Source organism: Culex pipiens, chromosome 1, assembly GCF_016801865.2.
Source record: "Culex pipiens pallens isolate TS chromosome 1, TS_CPP_V2, whole genome shotgun sequence".
NCBI classification, from domain to species: Eukaryota; Metazoa; Arthropoda; class Insecta; order Diptera; family Culicidae; genus Culex; species Culex pipiens.
In genome coordinates this window covers 122,596,858-122,618,506 of record NC_068937.1, presented here as the reverse complement: position 1 = coordinate 122,618,506, position 21,649 = coordinate 122,596,858, and the positions used below count along the sequence as shown (strand labels likewise).

General features: G+C 39.3%; 1 protein-coding gene and 1 long non-coding RNA gene across 3 annotated transcripts; both read right to left on the bottom strand.

Moving 5' to 3' along the window:
- Positions 1 to 10: 10 nt before the first annotated feature.
- Positions 11 to 12,980, bottom strand: LOC120424667 (disintegrin and metalloproteinase domain-containing protein 33-like). The gene is made up of 4 exons (XM_039588842.2): positions 12,542 to 12,980; positions 4,187 to 4,449; positions 3,016 to 3,177; positions 11 to 2,959 (listed from the first exon to the last, which is right to left on the bottom strand). The coding sequence occupies exons 1-4, from the start codon at positions 12,681 to 12,683 to the stop codon at positions 236 to 238; spliced, it is 3,291 nt and encodes a 1,096-aa protein (XP_039444776.1). The 5' UTR covers positions 12,684 to 12,980; the 3' UTR covers positions 11 to 235.
- Positions 12,981 to 16,132: 3,152 nt separating this feature from the next.
- Positions 16,133 to 17,504, bottom strand: LOC120424687 (uncharacterized). 2 transcript variants are annotated; one of them, XR_005606413.2, is made up of 4 exons: positions 17,354 to 17,504; positions 16,655 to 16,848; positions 16,504 to 16,599; positions 16,133 to 16,440 (listed from the first exon to the last, which is right to left on the bottom strand). It is a non-coding gene; the product is annotated as an uncharacterized LOC120424687 (long non-coding RNA). The 2 variants fall into 2 exon arrangements; XR_008211800.1 differs by having other exon boundaries at positions 16,655 to 16,863; positions 17,354 to 17,486.
- Positions 17,505 to 21,649: the final 4,145 nt, after the last annotated feature.

The window sequence follows — 21,649 nt, the reverse complement described above, 5'->3', positions numbered from 1 at the left end:
ATTGCAAGCAGTCTAGTCGAGTTTGTCGAACTCGTATTATGATATGAGAGTTTCTTACAATCTATTTAAAAATACTTCTCCGAAGTTCGTTACAAATCACAATAAAACAGTATCAAACGCATACATTCCAAAAAGGAGCGGAACGTACGATTCAAAGTTTAACGAATGCCCAAATTGCACTAGAAAATACTTCCAACAAATACACAAAGTTTTAACAGGTTCGGAAGCATCCACGTTACCGTTTGATGCCACCGCCAATTTGTTCCAGGTTAAGTCTCGCCTTCAGCGCAGCTACGCCTCCTCCTTCGGGAAGATCTGCAGCTTCGTCTACCACAACGGCAGGCTTCCGCTGCAACGGTGGACGACTGCGGTTTGGTCCAGCGCTCGGCAGCTGTGGCAGCTTTCGAGACAGTTTAGGCTTGCTCGCTGCTTCGCTAGACTGATGATTGTCTACATTTTGTTGAGCCGATGGCTTTTGAGGTAGAGTTGGCTTTAATCTATTGATTGCGGGTTTTGTTAAGGGTGTTGGCTTGCTTGTTGCTGATTGTTCAGCGGTAATTTCGTCCAAGTGTTCTCGACTCAGATGAGGTGTTCGGGTTTTTGTCTTCTTCAGGGTAACGTGTCCGAACGGATTCGTTGGAGGTTCCTCTGTTGCTGGACTTCGTTTGGGATGAACTTCTGCGATGACGCTTTGGAATTCTCCGATGGTTTTCTGCCTCGGCAGCTCTGGCAGTCTTCGTGGAGGTTTCTCGTCACTCTTGGAACGGTTGGAATGGAAATTGTGCACCTTTTTGAGCTTAACTTGACTAATTTGTGCTACTAGATCAGGTTCTCGAGTTTCAAGCGGTGGTGGAGTGTCGAGTGCCGGTCGGTCTACGCTTTGACCGAGGAGAGGACCTTCCGAATCGACGCTGATTGAGCGTTGCTCGAGAATCGCTGGTGTTCCTCTTGCTTTCATCTCGTGCACAGCTTCGTGAGCGTCAAGTAACGTGGATTCTAGTAGGAACGGTGAGTTGACCACTTTATTTTCGATCGTGATTTTACCTTTGTTGATGTTGACTTTAATGAAGTGTTGAGCAGGTTCTACTTGTGGCTTTGGTGGAGGTGGAGCAGCTCTTGATGGAACGGCGTCCAATTTGAGCGTTGTGCTGTTCACAATAGGTTGAGACACTTGCAATCTAGCAGGTTTTGCAGGTCCCATGGTGGATGGCGATGCTGGTGGTACAACGTGACCGTATTTTTGCATACGGAAGTCTTGCAAAACTTTCTTTATGTAATCCCACAAAAATACTCGGTAGAAGTACACCGTTCCAGTGAAGATCATGAATAGTATGATTGTCAACGAGATGTACAGAGCTAATGGTCCCTTCGAACTGTCCGGATCAACAGTTGGTCCACTATCAACCGAGCCTCCCAAACCAGCAGTTTCGCAGAATTTACCACCAAAACCTTCGTCACAGTGGCAGTTTCCTTCACTGTTGCACACTCCATGATCACTACAGCCTCCTTCACACTCTTCACCAACGTCATTCTCCTTCAAATGAGCCAACGAAACACACTTCTGGTTCCAGCACATCTTCCCCGTTCCACACTTGGCTCCATCCGGGACCAGCCCGGGGTTCGTAACATCTAGTCCTAAATCTACAATGGCGGCATTACAAACGGTGTCCCGCACCGTTCCTCTGGGTCCAAAATGGGTGAACTTGGTCGTCGTCAGCTTAGAGTACGCACCCATTCCGTAGTCCAGCTTCTCGTTTCGATGGCTACAGTGCAGCAATCCACACATGATGTCCTCTTGGTTGCACTTGGTGTATTCTCCCGTCAACAGATTATTGCCACAGTTACCAAAGATGGTTCCGTTGCGATTGGTTTGATAGCAGTGATCATTGAACGATCTGCCTGTGGATCCCCACAGCAGTTTGCACTGTGAATCACGGGTTCGACAACGTCCTTTGAAGCAGTAAGCTTGTCCTCCGGCACAGAGTTCCGTATCTCTGAGGTATACATCCTTTGGACAAATCGGAGACTGTCCATTGCAATGTTCCGGCAAGTCGCACTCTCCCACTGCCGATCGACAGCTTGATCCAGCTGACTTGAGCTGACAACTATCAAGATCGCAGCATTCCCCAGCTGCACAAGTTGCGTTCACCGTCAACCGACAGGTCGTAGCATCACAGCACTTTGTATCGCACATCTCGGGCAGACCACAGTCACATTCTTCTCCAGGCTCAAGCAAACCATTGCCACAAGTACTCTTGACGAACATTTTGGCCGGTTTGTTCTTCAAACACGCCCCAAGCCCATGTTGTAGACCCGTTTCAAGATGTTCCACGCTGCACGAACTCCACCGGCTGGGCGCCTTTTGACTGCGAACCGTCTTCGCTGCCATGACACAGTTTCCTCCAGGACATCGGCATTCCGGCCCATCGTGGTCCATGTTGAAATTGTGGCCCATTTCGTGTGCAACGGTACTGGCTTGCAACGCCACGTGTTTCGTATCGACGACCTCCACTCCACCGGATCCAGCAAACGTGCACATTGAGCCAAGTTCAGCCTTTCCAACGACAACTCCATCCCCACTACTGTCCCCAAAGTGCACTCCCGTCAGCAAGTGTGCGTTGTCGTGGGGAATCGACTGCAGCAGAGTGTCTCGTCGATATCGGAGAAAGTTATCCAGCGTCTTCTTGGAGTCCGAGCTCATCTCGATCTCGTCCTGCTCGGTCCAGATGACGACTCCGACGAGAACTATATAAATATTCAGCGGACGATAAATTATGTTCATTATGTTGACCAGGTCTAGGCAGTAGTTGTAGACCTTTTGGACGTTCATATTTCCGAGGTAAAGGGCGCGATCGATCACCAGGACTAGTTCAACGTAGCTGGACTCTCGATTTGAGCGGAATGCCGTACTGAAAGCCTCTGGTTGTGGCTCGTGGAATGTCTCAAGGGCACGTTTGGTCTAAAATTATACGAAATTCAAAATATGGTTCAAGACAGATTCATCAGCTAGCTTACCCGATCCTTTTTCAACAAATCGGGATTTCGTTGTACGTAGTGGCTCTGTTCTGAGCTGTCGAATTCTATCAGGTAAGTATCGTGCGTGTCGTAGACGATGCCACTGATGCCGTCGCACGTGGACAGAGCTACCGAAGATGAGATGCTACCACGAACTGTGCCCTGGTGGATGGACATTGGTTGAAATTGTATGCTCAATTCATTTTCAACAAATTTACAAATATTTACATTGATGAATAGAAAACCATCAGTTTACACAAACATCGCTTTTTACGCAATTTTGTTATTTTTAAAACAACAAAAATAAAAAAAATATATCGTTTATCTGATCATTGAGACACAATGTAAACTCCCCAAAAAATAAAATTCAAAAATTTGGGAATCATTCAGTATTTGTCTTCTTTTTTTTCAAATTGGTTGAAACGTGTTGAAAATTTTGGTATTTTTTAGACGAAAATGGTACACCACACATTAATGTTTTTCGTAAATATGAGTTTCATAAAAATAACCATAAACCTTCATGTTCGTGGAAAAAATCAACTTTCTTTGCGTGGGTTGAATTTGTCAAACGAGCTGCTCAACCCTTCTGATACCGAGAAAGAGTTAATTCGAAATGGCAAAATAAATCCATTCACAAGAAATATCTTTACATTCCAAGAAATCCACATGGATGCTAAAAATGTATTCTTAAGCCTAGATCACCTTGGGACAATTTTATGAGACAAAAATCGTTACATAGAAAATTCATGAAAAAAATTGGCAGAAAAAAACATGGTTTGGTAGATGCAACTTTGTTAAAATCTTTCAGTAGGTATTTCAAAACTAGAAGAGATTTTTCATAATTATATATATATGAATTATACTCTTCCGACAGTTACTTCCTTGACCTGATAAAAAGTGTAAACTAACAGGCTAGCGTTATAAATAAACGCTCAGATTTAGATTCAGATTATTTTTTTAGTGTAATCTATTCTTAATACGTTCATGCTTTTAAAACGAAGCAAAAATGGTTTGTCACGGTTTTATCAACCGAAAAAAAAAAACGCATACACAAACAGTGCAAGGAAAATTTACTTCTTTGTGACGTCAATTTCTTATAAAAAGAACCGTGATAAATGTTAAATGAATAAAATCATAAATAGCTTTTACTCGAAATTTCCCCTCGACTTACGTGATACTGACACCGCCCCAGTTCATGTTCGGCCAGCTGTTTCCGGTGGGTTTCCCCGGACGCGCTTTGCACCAGCAGAAAATGTCCTTCGGGAGCTACTATTTCATCATTTCGCCACAAATCCAGGGTGACATTTTCCCCGTCAAGCCGGTAGCTAATGGTGAGCCGCTGTTCTCGCCCACGTGGTTTGCTGGCATTTCCATCACCACCACCGCTGCTGTCATGGAATTCCGGGAAAATCCGAGCATATCGTTTGAATGTGGCTGCAATAAAGAACCAAAAAAAAGTAGATCAGCACATAAATTTTCCAACCCCACAGTATCCCGGGGTACTATCCCCAACAGGCAAAAGGAGAATTAATTATTCAAACATGACGAGGCGTAAGCTTTGATTGTGTCCTGATGGCTGGGAAAACCCGCTGGCGCTGGAAAAACTCGAACTCGTCGCAGAAAGAAAGCGAAAAGAAAGTGACAACGACGGCGACGTCACCGGTGACGACATACTTCCAACCAACCGACCACGTGCAACAGGTGAATCCGGCCTCGTTTTTTCCGCGCGCACGGAAGACTCGCACGAAGTCACGACTAAGTTAGAACAACCGGTGAACCTCGACATTCATTTTACGCTTCGCGGGGCGGATAGTAAGTAAGCTGGGTGGGGCAATTTGCGAACGGATTTAGGATTCGACGGTTATATGATGTCAAGAAATAAATCACCAATAATCATGAGTGATGAAACAAACATGTTACACTTGAAAAAGTTAATATAGAGATTGCCATTTTGCCCAAACCGATAGTAGTTGCAACTTATTTGCGGATACCATTCAGTCGAGTCTAGTGTAGAAGTATAAGTACGTGCTTCTTCGTTCCATATCTGCTGCCTTTCTGAATGATACCGTTTTTTTCGAAATGTTTACTATACTTGAGTCGCCAGCCGTGCCTGTGTGAACTTCCGGACTTATTGAAGCGTTCAGACGGTAAACTGCACCTCGAGTGCAGTTCGAGTGGAAACCCGTATCGTAAACCAGCTGACTGACGGCGGTTGATGAGTGTTTGACAAAAGATATAGGAAGTTCAATAATTTGTTGGGCGGTTTTGTTCAATAAAATTGTGATTTGATATTCACGTTAAAAAAGCCATTGGCTCATATCATGTTTGTAAAAATAAATGTTTAAAATACACCGTGCAACATTGATTTGTGTTTCAAGTTCAAGTTCAAGTCATGTAAAGAGTAACCAACCCTCCCTTCTTAATTTAAATAAATAAGTCAGAATCCAAACAACAGTGTACCGTAAACCGGGGTGACTTTGATAGGATTTCAATTTGTTTTTAGAATATTTTCCAACAGGTAAGGTTTTTCTCAAGATCATTATTTTTAAAACATGTACTGGGGTAGGCCACACAAAGTCCATGCACTATTTTGGAAAAGTTACGTTAAAAATTCTTGGTTTTAATTCCGGGGTGACTTTGATAGTCATAGTTTTTCTTGTTAAAATCATATTTAAGATGTTCAAACTTTATTTGTACGTTAAATGTATCATCACTAAAGTAGCTGATATAGTTTGTGAGAAAAAAATCAATGTTTGTATTAAGTTAACTAAGTTTATAAGCTTTTTAACAAAATACATATAAATTTTAGGTAAAATTGTTAAAAAGTCGGAATTTTACCTGAAATTTGCTAAAAATAGTTTTGTTTATAAAATTATCGATTTATATTGCATTTTAAACTGAATTCGAAGCACGAATCATAAGTTTTCACATTTTACATGAAATATGTTCAACTGAATTTGCTTATAAATTTGGAGATTTTGTTTAATTGTGTTTCAAAAACACATATTATTTATTATTTACAAACTTATTTAACCTTCTCCTAGTGGAAAATTGTCCAAAGAATCCGAAAATGCATTCCGTTTTGTATGTTTGTATGTATGTATGATCCCCATACCCGCAGGCAACTTGGTCCTGGAACACATGTGAGCGCTAGGTGAACAATTCGATCATCTTTTACTCCGTAATCTGTACACCCACGTGCATAAGTTTTTTTGCACGAATTTTAGTGCTACAAATACCGGCGCATAGAACAAAATGGTTTCCCTCTTCCCTCCCCCAAGCGCCGGAAATTTGTAGCGGGTGTAGGGACACTTTGAATAGACGCCCTTGTTCCCATCACGTCACTGAGGTTATGGAGCGACGAGAAATTAATAAGCATGCCCCCTCAGTCGAACCTTCATTAGAGAAGCAGGCAATCCACAACTCACAGCGAACGACCGGAGGAACACCCTACCGCGTATTTAGTAAAATTGGCGTGGTTGGTCTTAAATGGATTGTATGAATGTTAGAGTGAGTGAAAGTATATTTTGAAATTTATACAGGAAAGATCTCACCAAATCGGGTAGCTTCAACTCCGGCATCATCGGTCTTGAATCTGACTTGAATCTTCTGGGACTTCTGGCCTTGATTTGCTGGACTGCCGAAACCGGAACTGGCACATCACCAAAACAGCAAAAAACTTCCTGGTTGCCAGTTAAATCTTGAGAGGCCTCGAGCTCGAGTTAATGAGTGCTACCGATCCTGGCTGATATCCGCCGTTGCTGTTTATCCGCCGTTATTTTCCGCAATTCCCTGTTCGCCATCCAAGTTTCACCGTTATGGCTATCACTGGTCACAAACAGATTTGCCGGCAAAATATCCATATTTCCACTAATTTTTTGTTTTTGAAACAAGAATTTTAGGGTTGAAAAATGACAGCACGAAAAAGTTACGTCCGATCTCGCGCACCGATTGCTTCGATCTCAATCCGAAAATGCATTCCGTTTTCCGATTAAAAAACATGTTCATTGAGAAAATCATGACACTTTGAGAAGTTTAAAATAATGACTTTCATCCACATTTTCTTAACTATAGTTAACTAACTTTATAAACTTTTCAATAATTTATGAAAAGTTTTTCATGAGGTACTTTGAACACTCCTCTACCACGGTCAGTATGTTTCTGAACCATTCCTTACGTATTTTAATTGTACTCTTCATTTTGCGGAAAAATCGCAAACCTATCAAAGTCACCCCGGCTATCAAAGTCTCCCCGTTTTACGGTACATTAGGTTACAAGGAAAATTACCTTTTCATTGTAAAACAACAGAAAACTTTCCATGAATTCAAATTCCTACGCTACGTTCAATGTTGTATGTGATTAGAAATTAGTGATAGATGTTCTTAAAATACAGATCCCGATTTGCGTAAACACTAGGGTGGGTGAAATGTGACTTTTCGAGCAGCCCAAGCCAAATATAATATATTTTCCGAATAATTTTCCGCATTCTGGCCCTTCTATTTATTGCTGAAACTGATTTTTCTTTCCAAGCGTCTGTACAAAACTTCAGAATTTTCAAAAATTGAATGTTATTTATGCCAATTTTATCGCAATAAGTTGGTCTAAACTGCCCACGTTCGCATAAGTGTCCTACCTGTCCCAAATATTTTTCAGCTGTTTTTTGTGTAAAAGTTAAATTTTTATCAAATTTTCAATTGGGGTTTTTTTTAACCCAATTGAAAATAAATTTTATGGTATAGTAACTAATTTAGACTAAGTAGTACTTATATAACTAAAGTCTCATTTTTAGGGTTAAACACATTGTTATAATCGCATAAGTTATATTTGTTGGTCCTATTTTGGCAGAAATACTATTTTTAGTGATTTTGAATCAATTTTATCAGAAATGAAAGTTATGTTTTTTTTAGGAAAAATGATGGTAAAAATAAGAAGAAGAGGAATTTCAAAAATTCTTTAAGGGTTTGCAAGGTAATTAGCTAGACTAAACACTAGTTAAATGGTTTCAAAGATTTTGTGAAACTGAAGTTTTGTAAACCTTATTTGGTTAACTTCAAATTAGAGGTGGGCAAAACCGCTCTTTTTTAGGAGTCGCTCATTTTCGTTCGCTCTTTAAAAAGAGCCGCTCTTTTGAACGGCTCTTTCGCTCTTTTTCAAAATTGGGATGAAAAGGGTTTTTTCAAGAATCTGATTTTGTAAGTTATTTCACATTGAACTTCTCTAAATTAGGCCGTACCAAATATTTTTTGAAGTTTATGTCCCTGAGCTCTGACCAAATCGCAAAAAAAAATAATACACGTCCCCAGTTGCATTCATTAGTTTTCAAAATATAGAAGAATGATGATTTTTTTTAAGCCAAAAAGTAAACTTTTGTTTTCAGTTGATAAGGCTTCTATTTCCATTGAAATTTGATAGTTTTTTTGAAAAAAATACTGTTTTGTCCCCTGATTTTGCGGACCGATTTTGAAGTGGAGGGGCGACATTAACTTTGAAAAATATTTGTAAAGGCCATATTTGATAAAAAAAATAAAACTAAAAACGAGAAGATGCCCTTGAAACCCATTGGTCTTGGTGGTCTTTATGTCAAGATTTCTACTCAAAACTGAACATTCGAGTAATTGAATGACATCCAAACTTAAATCTAGGATGCTGAAAAAATTGCTATTCATTTTAAAATTGCGTTTATTTCTGCAAGAATTGAACTAATGCTGATATTTTATTTGGAGAAAATATTCTGTGAACTCTTCTCTACATTCTGATTTAATAGATAAATTCTATAAACGATATTGTTCAATCGCACAAAATGAATATTTTTTTCCAAAATCTCTCAAATATTCAGTAGATTTTTGGTAATAGGGGAAATCTACCCATTTTAATCCTAATAAGCGGTCGTGTATGAATGATGCTGGATAATCTAGAGTCTCCCTTGAATTTTACTAAAACGAAGTACACCAACGAGTAGAGCAAGTTTTTGTGAACATTTCTGTTTATTTTCACTTTCACTAAAAGTTATTCTATTTCTTTACCAAGCATTTAACAAAAAAAATTCCCAAGGGTATTCTAATCGAGGCGAATGCATTGGGCCACGCCCATTTTTCTAATATCGGCTTAGTTCTTTTTTCTTCCAACACTCTGTCGAGTGGGCAGCGAATGACCGAAAGGTTAAAGCTGCCGGAAATAAAGTAATTAACAACAACAACTCTGTCGAGTGTTGCCATTTGCGCTGACAGTTCAAACGAACACTCACGAAAAGTGGCATTTATAGGGAAAGTTTCCTGGCATCGCTGGCTGTGCTGCTGGTGGTGTTGACGGCCAGCCTTTGTTCTTTTTTGCCTTCGTCTCTCGCTCGGTTTTCTTCAGCCTTCGAGTGGAATGCAAAGTGAAAATTGAAACGTCAAACGACTTGGCGCGTTTGTTTTTTTGATGGCGCTTGCTAATTTATTACATTTTTCGGGATTATTCTTCAAGTGAGTGCCTTACTAATGATTAAAAGAACATGTTGCCGGTAGTTGGAAGCAATTTCATATCTTAAGCGCCGTGAAAAAGTAAGCGAAAGTGAAAAGTTAATTTTGGCGATATTCATTAAGCGTTTGAGGGATTCTCGTGTGTGTCACTGTGTGTGCCAACAAAATGATGAGAAGTGGTCTCGCAAAATACAAATTATGATCAAAAGTGCATTAAATGTGATCTTTTTGGCCAGTAAGTGGCATACATTTGCGTGCTTACTCGAGGCGGTGCTGTTGCTGGTAAGATTATAGCCCAAATAGTATTTTTGGAGCTTTAATCTAGCATCAAACTCTCCATATGACGAAGATAGGTGTTTGATTGGAAAGGGTAGATTTCCCCTATTTGACAAATTATGCTATTTGAAATGCTCAAATTTGTATTCCGGCATTATTTTGATGTACACTCAATTTCACAATGAAAAGTTTATTCCATTTTGTTTAGAAAATCATTTACTTTTGGTATACATTTTTATAAGCATTGAAATTTTTGACATTGCATTTTCAATTCTCAAAAACAAATTTAATACTACATTTTTTGGAAATTCAATAAATTATATTTATAACAAAAATCATGCCATATTGAAACGGTTCTTTCAAAAGACCGGAGTTTAAAAAAGAACCGCGGTTCTTTTTTTGTGAGCCACGGTTCGTTCGCTCTTTTCAGTGAACCGGCTCTTTGAGCGGTTCGCTCTTTTTTTGCCCACCTCTACTTCAAATATTAGATCAAAATGGCCCAAAAGTGACTTTTCCAATTCCAAATATAGGTTAAAATTAAGTATTTAAAGCTGGTGTCCCGTGCACACTTTTGCACCGTACTACTCTAATTTGCAGCAAACTTTATCAATAACTCAAAAGTAGAGGGTGAAGAGCGGGAATTCCCGAGATTTTTTTTTTCCAGGAAATTTGATATTTTTGGAACTTTTGATTCCCGGGAACTTTTGGCCGAGACTTCCGGGAATTTTGATACTTATAAATTTTGAGAAAAAATAATATAAAGCCAATCAGAAACACTGGATGACTTATGTCCTATAAAGATTATTGTTGTTGTTAATTCATTTATTTCTGGCTGATTTAACCTTCTTGGTCTTTCGCCGCATTATTCTATGAAGTGGTAAAATATTTAGCCATATTGATGTTCGATTGTTTAAATGCTCCAGTAATTTGGTGATTGAAAAAGTAAAATCAAACTGGTTGAAAATGCCAATAACTGTTGATGATGACTACTAAGTTGGGGACCCAAGAGTTTTCCATAAAAAACAATTTTCACTTTCAGTCCAGATTTGAAAAATCTAAAGCAGATAATGTAAGAAAGGCCATAAATCATTTTATACTTTTCATTGGCACTCAAATTAAATACGTTTTAAAATGTATATGCATTCTGTGAAAAATAATTTGTGTTTATTTTATTTTCCGTAAGTACCGTCAGTGGGGGTGACTATGGGTCAAAAAACGATACACCTCTCGTATTTTCTTAATAACAAAAACAAATTAAATAACATTGAAAATCTTTCAACGTAGATTTGTTCTTAGATAGTTTACTAACATTTTTGATGAACACTACTTTAAATGCCAATTGTTTGAAAATTGACCCAATCTAACCCCTTAGAGGGGGTAACATTGGGTCAAATGAATCTAAAATGATGCTCAAATACAACGATATGGTAAAAACAAGTCATCCAACAGTGTTTCTTATTCGAGGGAATCGTATTGCAACGCTACAATGTTTGAAGTGGAGATTTTCAAACATTTGGGTAGTTTTCGAGCAATTCTAACAAAAATATAAGAAAAATGATTTTTCGAGAGGTCATTTTTGGCCAAAAACGTACCCCAACTTTAGACAGCTGCCAAAATAACAGGATTTGTTCTAGGAACGAGATTTTTTCAGCGAAGTCATCTTAAGATGTCCCCTACACAACCCTTTCAACAGAATTCATTTTCATTGAGAAGAACCTGAGAAATGGTAAAATCCGTAAAAAATCACTTTGACCCAATCTCACCCCCCAGACCCAATGTCACCCCCACTGACGGTAGTGTAAATATTTATTCACTGAAAATTTAAAGTTGTCCTGGCGAGGAAAAAACTATTTAAAATATCATATCTAAGATTTTTTTTACATTCGGATTAAAATTTTCTAACAAGTTTTTGTTAGAAACAGGAAAAATCATTCAGCATGAAGAACTAGCGTTCTGCGACGATCGTTTACTGAATAATTTGCAAATTTGACTTCATTGGTAAATTAAAGGTTTAATTTAAAATCTAAACAACCTCAATACATTGTGGCGAAAAAATACATTTCGTTCTCCCAGCAATGGTCTTTCCATGTGGAATTTCTATAAATCACCACACGCAGTCATTTCTTGTAGCCAGATGCGTTATTCCTTGAGGCAAAACATTTCCCTCAATCGGCTGCATTGTTCGTTCTGCTCTTTGCAAACCGCATAATGCTGCACGTGTCCCCACGTAGCCATTTCCTCCCAAGTTTTTGTTTAGGGAGAAACAACCTGCCTCCGATTTCTTCTCCCAGCCGCCGTTTGAATACGTGCGACTACGAATGCTATGAATCACAAAATCGCGCTCAATCAGTCTGAACACCGCCGGGAGCGGTCTGTTCGCGGAATCACCTATGCCTTCTTCACCCACCAGCCAGCGTCCCCAAAAGTACCGCGGAAATTTGCGCAGCCGTTCTCCAATATTTACACTGGCTGCCGACGTTGTCGGCGCTCAAGAGTTGTTGCTGAAGTCGTCAATAGCTTCTCTTTTGAGCTTCTGTCAGCAAGGCAGTGTTATAGGTTTCTGTACATCTGATGCGTTCCTCGTGTTCACTTTGTATTCCTACCCAGCAGGAAAGTCTAATGATTCATCAGCAATCGTATAGATATTTGATCGTTGCACGAGCAGACATAAAGAAATGATTTCTTGGAAGTGCACGCGCCATGTTTGAATCGTCACCAAAATTGAGCAACACAATGCCGGAACCAGCGGTTCCGGTAGCTTCAGCACAGTCTACCCCACCAATACCAACCTTCATTTCCGCTTCCGGACGAATCCTGCGATCCAGCGTTGGAAGGTTCGCTCAGACGAGCCGTCTGGACCTGGCCGCAAACCACCACCACTATGACCACTATCACAGTCGTTGAGATAAAGGCACCCGGCGCCGCAAGCATAGCACTTGTTCTGAACTTCGACAAACGCAACTAAACTACAGCTGCTGAACACACGCTTTCGCTCAAGACGATCTACTCCAAACTTTTCGGGAATTATCGTCCTAAGCTATATAGACACAACACAGTCGCCAAACACTTGAAAAACTGATATATTTGCCGTTTCACTTAGCGTAAATTCGCGCGGCGTTCCTCACTGCATGACTAATAAACTGGTTCTTTTTTCCCAAACACACAACCAGCTAATTGTTATGCTGTAGATATTCGAGCGGCAATATCTTGAAACGTCCAGCCGCGACCGTGGACGGGTTAGTTCTGACGTTGGGTTTCGCGCTATCGGCACGACAGTCCACGGGGTGGCACATGGCAAACGCCTCGTGAACAGTTCATTCGCTCGATGAAGTTAGTCTCTCTCTCTTTCTTGGGTTTATAGGTTTGTTGGGGTTCATTCGTAGCATTGTGCCTGTTATGTTTTAATTTATATAAAATAAAATAATATTCAAAGAAAAGTGAGTTTTTTTTAAATATGAATATTAGTTTATTTGATGAAAACTTCCTTTATTTTCAGTTCAATTCAAATTCTATATTCAGAGAAAACATAGTTTTCGCACATTTAAACTCCACGTAAACTCACAACACTTGAATCTCATCTACAAATGAAATTTACAATCTTATTTAAGCCAAATATATAAGAATCTTATTTACAATAACCCAATTGAATAATTCGCAATCCTTGTTAAAAGAGTTCACTTGAAAGAATTCATCCGAATGGTTTGCACATTATGCCATGAGTAAGGATCAAACATTTTAACAAGTCTAGAAATTCATTGCTTATTTCAAATTTAAAATCGAACACATTAATAAAAAAATGAGAAAGTCAAATTCAGGATATGGAGTTTTTTTTTTCAATACACCAACTTGAAATTTTATTCCAGAACCTCTCATTGGTATTTGTGGCCACGCTCATCTCACCATTACCCCCAAAGCCCGCATTATTATCAATGAAACCGCGTGATTCATGCTTTTTCTACTACGAACGTTGCCAGTGTTTGGGCCCGGCATCGGCAGGTGTTTGGTGGTATGGAAAGCGGGTCATCGACTGTTTACATCTGTACCAGTGTAGAGTCCACACACACCCACGAAGAGGGGTTTCCCCAGGAATTTGCTGACCGATGGTGGAGTTTGGACAGGACGTTGTGGGGGGTGTGGGTACCGGTTGCAGTGATTTTCCCAAACTTTCCATCAATTATTTCATTTGCATTTGGTGAGTCAGCATTTTGGATCGGTTTTGGTGCTTTTGCAACTTTTGTTTTATTTTTTCATAACGGTCTTACACCAAGGGCGACTTATTTTACGACTCCGATTCTACCTCTAACTTTAACGACTCCGACTTCAACAAAACTCCGACACAAAGGGCCTTATTCTACATGGAAGGCGACTCGAATCGACCACTTAAATTATGACCCAAAATTGTTGAAAATTAGCCGACTTTAACTCCGTTTCTGCCTGATTCAGTGACTATGACTACAGCTTCTCATAACTTGTCGACTTCGACTCCGACTCCAACAATACAACCTTGTGTCATACTTCCCTTCTCAGTAATTCAAAACGATTTAAATCTCTTTTTTATACCTCGGATCTACTTGCACCCTTCGACAAAGTTGCAGGGAATTAAATTTTCTACAAAATTCTCACTCTTGTACAATTTTGGGCAACACTTGCGCTAAATACTAAAACGATGTTTTTCTGCATACATTTTTGCGATTTTCCCCATATAAACTTCAACGACAAAAAGCGACCCCTTAACCTTAACCAAATTGGCTCAAATTTGGCACAGTTACTTATTGTTGCCTAAACAATCGAGCCAGGGGGTATCTCTTCAGATTTTCCAAAATTTTCAATTTTTCTTGTCACCAAGTGTAGAAGTGTAAACCTGGGTGATGAATAGAGCGAATGCGTAACGTGATTTTCGAATAATCCCACTTTGTTTACATTTACACAGTAGGAAGCTGTTCAAGCACAAGCATGACTTTTTTCTTACTGGTAAATGAGCTGTTTTTAATCAGTTGTTTGTGTTTCAATTTGACTAGTTTTTGATATTTTTTGCTGGAAAACTGTGTATTTTTTTAAGCTTGGATCGGTTAGAAGAGGTTTTTCTTATTTACGGATGACGAAGAACTGCGGCGAGAGTGTCATTCTGCGATGTCCCAGATAAATGCAATGGCTGATTTTGGAATCCATCTGGTCCAGCGAAAATACATCGCTATTTCTAGCAAAACTGATCCAAAAAACAAAAAAGATTTTCACTAAACCAGTAGGTTTTCAAACGGAATCAAATTAAGGTTAAGACAGCTTCTGGATGGATACAACCACATCGACTCCATAAATAACTTCAATTCATTATTATAAATAAAATGACGATCTCGCCTTCAACTATTTAAAGATTCTTGACTACAACTCCAGGTCCTCAAAAGCCACATGTTTTCATTCTTGAAAAAAATATTTTGTTAATGATCGATAACAATACTCTCTATTTTTGGCGAACAGTAAATTCCCTTCTCTCTGGTAAATTGGTTCCACTTTGACAGTTCACAATTGAGGCCGTTTTGCGAACCACTATTCAGCACCCAGTTAAGTTAAGTTAAATGCAAGTTAACCCTCTACAACCCAACCCCGCCAATTTTTCAACCAATTTTTCATCTTTGCATTGGAAAGAAGAACTTTTATAATTATACAAAATTTATGGGATGGAAGTTTAACTTGTTTTATGTGACTTGGTCAATGTTTTTAAAAATGTATTTTTTTTAGGGATCAACTTTGGCTGTGTTTTTTACTGACATTTCCTTTATTTTAAGTAAAAACAAGTATGCACTAATTTTTCTAGTGTCTCAGGCTATGCCTCTACGCATTTTTCTATAACTTAAGCGGTATACGCACTTCAGAAGAAATCGGTCAAGAAAAAAAATCAAATGTGCAGCAGCGGCAGCGAAAGAAAGACAGAGAGGGTGCATGAAGAATAGCCCCAAGAAATCATTTCCTCTCCTTTGTTCTGCTGTTCGTAAAGCTATTTCTTGACCCCTTTTCTTGGGAGTTGCGTATTAGCCCTTAAATGATAACAGTGCCATTTTATGACAGAAAATGTGAAAAACAAGCAAAAAATTGAAAAAATACCTGTAAAAACATGAAAAAATTACTTAGGCCAATTGGCCAAATGTCATGATAGGAGGTGGTAGAATAGGCCATATACTAACAAACATAAACTAAACAAAAGTTGCTCAAAATGACCTCCTAAACACGGGAAAAATAAAAATTTTCGAAAAAAATGTGGGCGGTAGAGGGTTAACTTCATTAATGGAAAAAAATTATTAATGGGTATGGAAAAATATAAAACGCCTAGGTTGATGTTGCTTTCGTTCTTTAAAAAATATGAAACATGTCAATAAATATCTTATTGCTTCAACAAAAGTTGAATTATTTTATTACAAACGAGGGATTTCTAAAATTTACAACAGCCCGTCAGGCAAATATCAACAATATGATAGTCTTCCATCCCGGACGCCGATGGTGATGCACACTTGCAATAAATCAAACAAGACGACAACAACAGTAATAGAAAGGAGACTGCACTTAAGCCATACACTAACTCTTTCGGAACTGACTGATCACTTTGGTTAGATTTATTAAAAACTGTGAACACGTAAGAATCTTGGCCGTCAGTTAACATCCATTTGGTTTTATCGTTACATAATGACACGTTTGACTGCAAGTAAAAGAAAAGTTTAAATTCAAACATTTTTATTTGAACCATCTTGAATTGCATTACCTGTTTGATTGAATCGTGTGATTCATCGAGTTGAGTGCTTCTGGTTACATTATTCAAATATTCTAATTGTTGAAATATAGGCAGATTTCCCATTGTCTAAAAAAATGAAGCTTTAAATATGTTTTTTTTTTCAACATTTGAGACGATTTACCTGTACAGAACAATTCTGAACCTTGATTGTGTCTTCTGTTATAACGCCATTTTTATTGTACACTATTGGCACTTTATTCAGTGCAACGTCCGTTAAGTCCAATAACCATGATGTACCGTTCAAAGAATACGCAACGGTAGCGCCATAAGCGTTTCGATTAATTGTTGGCTCAATGTACCATACATTTGGAGTATCTGAAAATATAAAAGCTTGCATTGTTGAATTATTATTTTTAAAGTTGTGTAAGGATACTTTCATAATTGCTGCTAATATGGCAGAGAGAAGAAAGAACTCAATACAATGATTTTAGTATTCCACCAACACAGCTAACGCTAAAAATACAACTTTTTTTTTCATTTTGCTTTGGTGCTAAGTAACAGTCTATACTAAGCATTCCGTTTGAGCAGTTCTGTTGTTTATCTCGATGATTATTCAATTTGCGGTAAATTAATTGAAAATGATAATTCCCAGAAAATAAAACACTTAAAATAAGATAAGTATAATGCCACTGTTGCATTCACATTTTTCTTTAAAAAAACGGGGAAGGTTTGTAAAATTCCTCATCCGTTCTGTGTTTTCTTTCCTCAGAAGAGGTACCCAGATTATTTATTTTTAGGTCTGCTACAATTTTTGTTGGATAATGATAACGCTTCAATGAATTGATTTAAAAAATAATGGATTTTATGTTGAAATACTCACTCTGTATGTCTTCTGATGCTACCATATGACAGATGAAAAATAATGCACACAACTTTATTTTAAAACTCAACATTCTGGCGTCACACCCTCAACGTGTTCACATGATTGTCTATACACAAATTGTGATGGCTGTATCAGCTAAAGTGACTGCTGAGAAGATGTTGGTAGTGTCAACTGAGCGTTAGCGTGGTTCACGTTTCTATGAAAAAGACAAAAGTTGTTATTTTGTCTTGCATCAACCGGAATTTCATTCTTTTATGTCCCCAGAAGCACTCCTGAAAATTTGAGCCCATTTGGTAAGGTCTAGGAGCTCCAGTTTTAATTTGAAATTTATATGGGATTTTGATTTATTTTCCATGGGAAACTATCTTTTTTTACATTGTATTAGGATTTTTTTTTATAAATCGATGAAATGACTTGATTCTTATAGTAGGAGATAGGTTTTGAACTGGGGAACAACTTTGTAGAACATACCAACATGCTAGGAAGTGACCCTTTAAAGATACAGATACTTTTAGATGGTGGCTGGCCCCTTCAAAAGCCACCATCTAAAAGTATCTGTATCTTTAAAGGGTCACTTCCTAGCATGTTGGTATGTTCTACAAAGTTGTTCCCCAGTTCAAAACCTATCTCCTACTATAAGAATCAAGTCATTTCATCGATTTATAAAAAAAAAATCCTAATACAATGTAAAAAAAGATAGTTTCCCATGGCAAATAAATCAAAATCCCATATAAATTTCAAATTAAAACTGGAGCTCCTAGACCTTACCAAATGGGCTCAAATTTTCAGGAGTGCTTCTGGGGACATAAAAGAACGAAATTCCGGTTGATGCAAGACAAAATAACAACTTTTGTCTTTTTCATAGAAACGTGAACCACGCTACTGAGCGTGCACGTCAGTGTCATAAACGTTTCTTGAAAATTACTCGTTATCTCAATCATTTACTACAGTTTGATCGACATTTTGATTGACAAAACATACATTTTTATTCAAGTGTAAGTGTTAACGTTACTTGTTTAGGACATTTTTGGATTAAAAGCTTAAAAGGAAGACTTTTATTTATTTTTAAATTATTGTTTTATTATCTACCTTAAAAATGACATTTTGAAAAAAAAACTGGTACCATTCATTGTAAGCTAAATTTACACTAAGATTTATTATTATATTATGTACCCTCCCTGCAATTCTTTTTGAATTGACCACAAGTCCGGGCTAGTATACCCCTGTGAAAATTGAAAACCTTTGACTTTTACAAACAGTCAAAGATTAATAACCTTGACGCAAGTATAGTATAAACTGCAATAAACCGACATATCGTCTGTTGTGTGCTATCTTGTGACAACGACCATTTAGTACTTTTCGAGAAAATCGAATTTTAAAGTTTGATGGTAAATGAATACAAAACTATGAACGATGGAGTTAAACTTTTTAAAGCAATCGATTCGTATACTATCGCTAAACAAACGCTCTAATTTTCAACTAATTTGGTTTCACAAGTTAAAAGATACAGTAAATTATGTTAACAAAAATCTGAAAAGCACGTGTCACAAGTGTGTTTTAAAAGTAATATTGTACTACGTGTCACAAGTGTGCACAGAATTCCCACACAAACTAAAATAAGCTCAAATCAATGGTTTAATCAACTTAATCAGTATATTTTCTCAAACAAAAGATGGAATTGATTTAAAAAATAAGTATCAACACAAATTTGTGAAAAATTTGAAATTTTTTCCACATTTTCCAACAACATGTATGACGTGTCACAAGTGTGCAAGATAATTTTGACGATAAAATGGTCTATGTCACAAGTGTGTTTTGCGATAGCTGGGAAACGGAAGCGAATTTCCGAAATCGGATTAAAGCATCTTGTAGTGTTTATTAAGTACAGCAAAACGTCATCAATAACTCATTTTCGACCAAAATGGGCGTTGTCACAAGATAGCACACAACAGACAATATCATGATTTCCTCAATCAGCAAAAAAAAACCTCAAAATCACCTCTGGATACCCAAAATATCTCCGGTAGACAGGAACAATTTTTCCAAAGCTGATTACATTCTAAAAATAGGATAAAACTCCCATTGAATGCTACTGGGTGGATCAAATTTGGTTCGTTTGTAAAATTCTTCGTTGTAACGCCACGGAATGTACAGCGGCTGCAAAAAAAATAGACTTTTTTTTCGAAAACCAATGATGGCATTCGATTTAGCAGTCAATTTTACGTTAAATAACATAAAAAAGTCTAGTTTTTGTTGATTATCAGAGCAGAAACACAGTCTTTCATTGTTATCCGAGCATTCGTTGGTGAAGGTTGTCTGAATCAACATGACTCGTCGCGTCCCGGCGCAAAACGCCGGCAATATTGCCCTACCTGCGGCTCAAGCAGGCAAAAAAGTGGGAATTTCCAAAAGGAAGGTTGAGGCCTCAACTGATGGCCAAAAACCGGGAATTTCCAAAAGGAAGGTGCTTTTGGAAGTGACATCGAACAGCAAAAAGACGAAAAAGAGCGACGGTACTGTACCGATGGATGAGGAGGAGGAGAACTCTTCATCGCACGAGGAGCAGCTTTTGAAGAACAACAAGTTCGCTGGACTGCCTGACGAGGACCAGGTAGCGGAAGCAAAGGAGAATGAAGTGAAACAGCGAAAGGAGAAACTGCCTCCTTTTTATGTGAGGCAATCAACAGCAACGATCGACTTTCGTGCGGGGCTTGTTGAACTCATCAAGTCTGGGAAAGTCCAAGGCAACATTCGTCTGTGTCAGGACGGATTTAAGGTGCTGGTGCAATCCAGGCAGCACTATCAACTGGTCAAGGATTACTTGACCGAAAACGAGGCGGAGTACTTTACCCATGATGTCGTCATGGATAAGCCGTACAAAATCGTCGTCAGAGGTCTGTACGACATGCCAGTGGAGGAATTAGCTGCCGAGCTAAAAGTTTTGAAACTGGATGTGTTGGCCGTGCACAAAATGAGCCGACGCAACAAAGACATCAAGTACCGTGACCAGCTCTACCTGCTGCATTTGGCTAAGGGATCGACGACGCTTCCTGAGCTGAAGGCAATCCGAGCGGTTTTCAACATTATCGTGTCGTGGGAGCGATACCGACCAGTGCATCGTGACGTCACACAATGCTTCAACTGCCTGGGCTTCGGGCACGGAGGTAAGAACTGCCACCTGAAGCGTCGTTGCGCCAAATGTGGTACTGATGCGCACATCACGTCCCAGTGCATCCAAGATTCGCTGGTGAAGTGCCTCAACTGCAACGGTGAGCATTCGTCAACCGACCGAAAGTGCCCCAAGAGAGCTGAGTTCGTGAAAATTCGGCAGCAAGCATCGACGAAGAATCAGCCTCAGCGTCGTAGAACTCCTCCAGCCCTGGTGGAGCAAAATTTTCCACCTCTTCAACCGCGACGCCAGGTCCCGAACTTGGCACCGTTACCGTTGGATCCCAGGAAGAGAGCTGAGATGAATCATCCACGGCCGGGTTCCAGCCAGGAGCCGAGACCGCCACCACCGGGCTTCAGCCAGGAGCCAAGACCAACCCAAGAACCAGCAGTTGAGGAAAATGGTAATGATCTTTACACCTCAACCGAACTCCTCAATATTTTCAAACAGATGTCCGCTGCACTGCGTGGATGCAAAACCAAGACCCAGCAGATTGAAGTGCTGACCTCGTTCGTCATCCAGTATGGATCGTAGGTCCCTCAAGCTGCTGAATTGGAACGCTTGCTCCATTAGGAGGAAGAACTTAGAGCTGGTGGATTTTCTTCGCGAGAAGGAGATCGACGTAGCTGCCATCACGGAAACTCATCTGAAGCCCGGTGAAAAAGTTTATCTGCAAAACTACAAGATCGCGACGCAGCTCGACAGGACCACGTCTGGAGGAGGAGGTGTGCTTGTCGCTGTTCATCGTGATCTCAAGCCACGCCGGCTGCCACACTTTAAGCTGGACATCATCGAGGCCGTTGGAGTGGAAATTCCCACTTCGGTTGGCCCAGTACTCTTCATTGCTGCATACTGCCCACGTCAGGTGAATGCCAGAGATGGTTCAGCAGCAAAACTGAAGAGCGATATCCAGAAGCTGACACGGCGGAGCGCAAAGTACATCATCGCTGGTGACCTCAACGCGAAGCATGAAGTTTGGGGCAACAGCAGGAGGAATCGGAACGGAGTGATTCTGCACAACGATCTGCAAAACGGATACTACAACGTTGTGAGTCCGGATCGTCCAACGAGGGTGGCTCGGTCTGGGAATCACTCAATCATCGATTTCTTCATTACCAATATGG